This window comes from Seriola lalandi, unplaced genomic scaffold (assembly GCF_002814215.2).
Source record: "Seriola lalandi dorsalis isolate HSWRI2012SDOR001 ecotype SW California unplaced genomic scaffold, Sedor1 jcf7180002054538, whole genome shotgun sequence".
Lineage (NCBI taxonomy): Eukaryota > Metazoa > Chordata > Actinopteri > Carangiformes > Carangidae > Seriola > Seriola lalandi.
In genome coordinates this window covers 198197-198997 of record NW_019525091.1, presented here as the reverse complement: position 1 = coordinate 198997, position 801 = coordinate 198197, and the positions used below count along the sequence as shown (strand labels likewise).

Sequence of the window (801 nt, the reverse complement as noted above, 5' to 3'; positions counted from 1 at the left end):
AGTCACTAGAGGAGAAGGACTCACCTGTTTCTATGGTTCACAGCATCTTTCTCTTCTAACCATGAAACTCTTTAACTCACTGAACTCAAACTAACTGTCCACTGACCATCAGCAGCTGACTGAAAGTGATGTCAGAGCACCTGACATGTCCGTCTCTACTGATTGGTCAGGACTGACTCAAATCTCTAAAGAAGGTAAAGTCAGACTGAGAGGAGTGATGATACACTGGTAATTCAGTCTGAGTAGTCTATGTGAATATTGTTGTGTTCATGAAACTACATCAGGTCATGTGATTCTACCTGTTCTCTGCAGAGAGCTCCTCCCATAGTCCAAATACTGCTGCAGCCGAGCCGGACAAATCCGAGTTAAAAAGTTCTGATCATGTTTTATTCTCGCTTTGTCAGCATCCCATGTCAGTTTGGTGACGACAGCCAGTGGGTTCGGAGCGACCCATGTCAGTGTGTTCAGGTCCAATGATATGAAATCTTCTCCATCATAACCAAACTGAAGAAAACCAACAACTTCTCCAGTCTCATCGTCCCATTCAAGGCCACTTATCCTCTGTAAAATGTGGACATCTGAGACAGAGACAGACACAGAGACTGAAGTTAACAGTGATGTACAGATGATTTCTCCACTGGAAAGATGATCTTTAATAAATGTGTGTTGTGTTATGGTGCTGCGTAGTAATGTGATTGTTTGACTCTCTCTGTTATTGCTTCCAGTGTCTTGCCTCCATTGGAAGGAAGGTGAATCATAGCTAAGGCTCCAGTGAGTCAGGGAGCAGAGTCTATGTTGAGT

At 43.6% G+C, this 801-nt stretch overlaps 1 protein-coding gene across 1 annotated transcript in view; it reads right to left on the bottom strand.

Moving 5' to 3' along the window:
* Positions 1-801, bottom strand: part of LOC111661201 (major histocompatibility complex class I-related protein 1-like) — a 7642-nt gene that overhangs the window by 4896 nt on the left and 1945 nt on the right. The window contains exon 3 of the mRNA XM_087176165.1: positions 384-578. Coding sequence (XP_087032291.1) covers positions 384-578 — 195 coding nt within the window. The remainder of the gene's footprint in view (positions 1-383; positions 579-801) is intronic.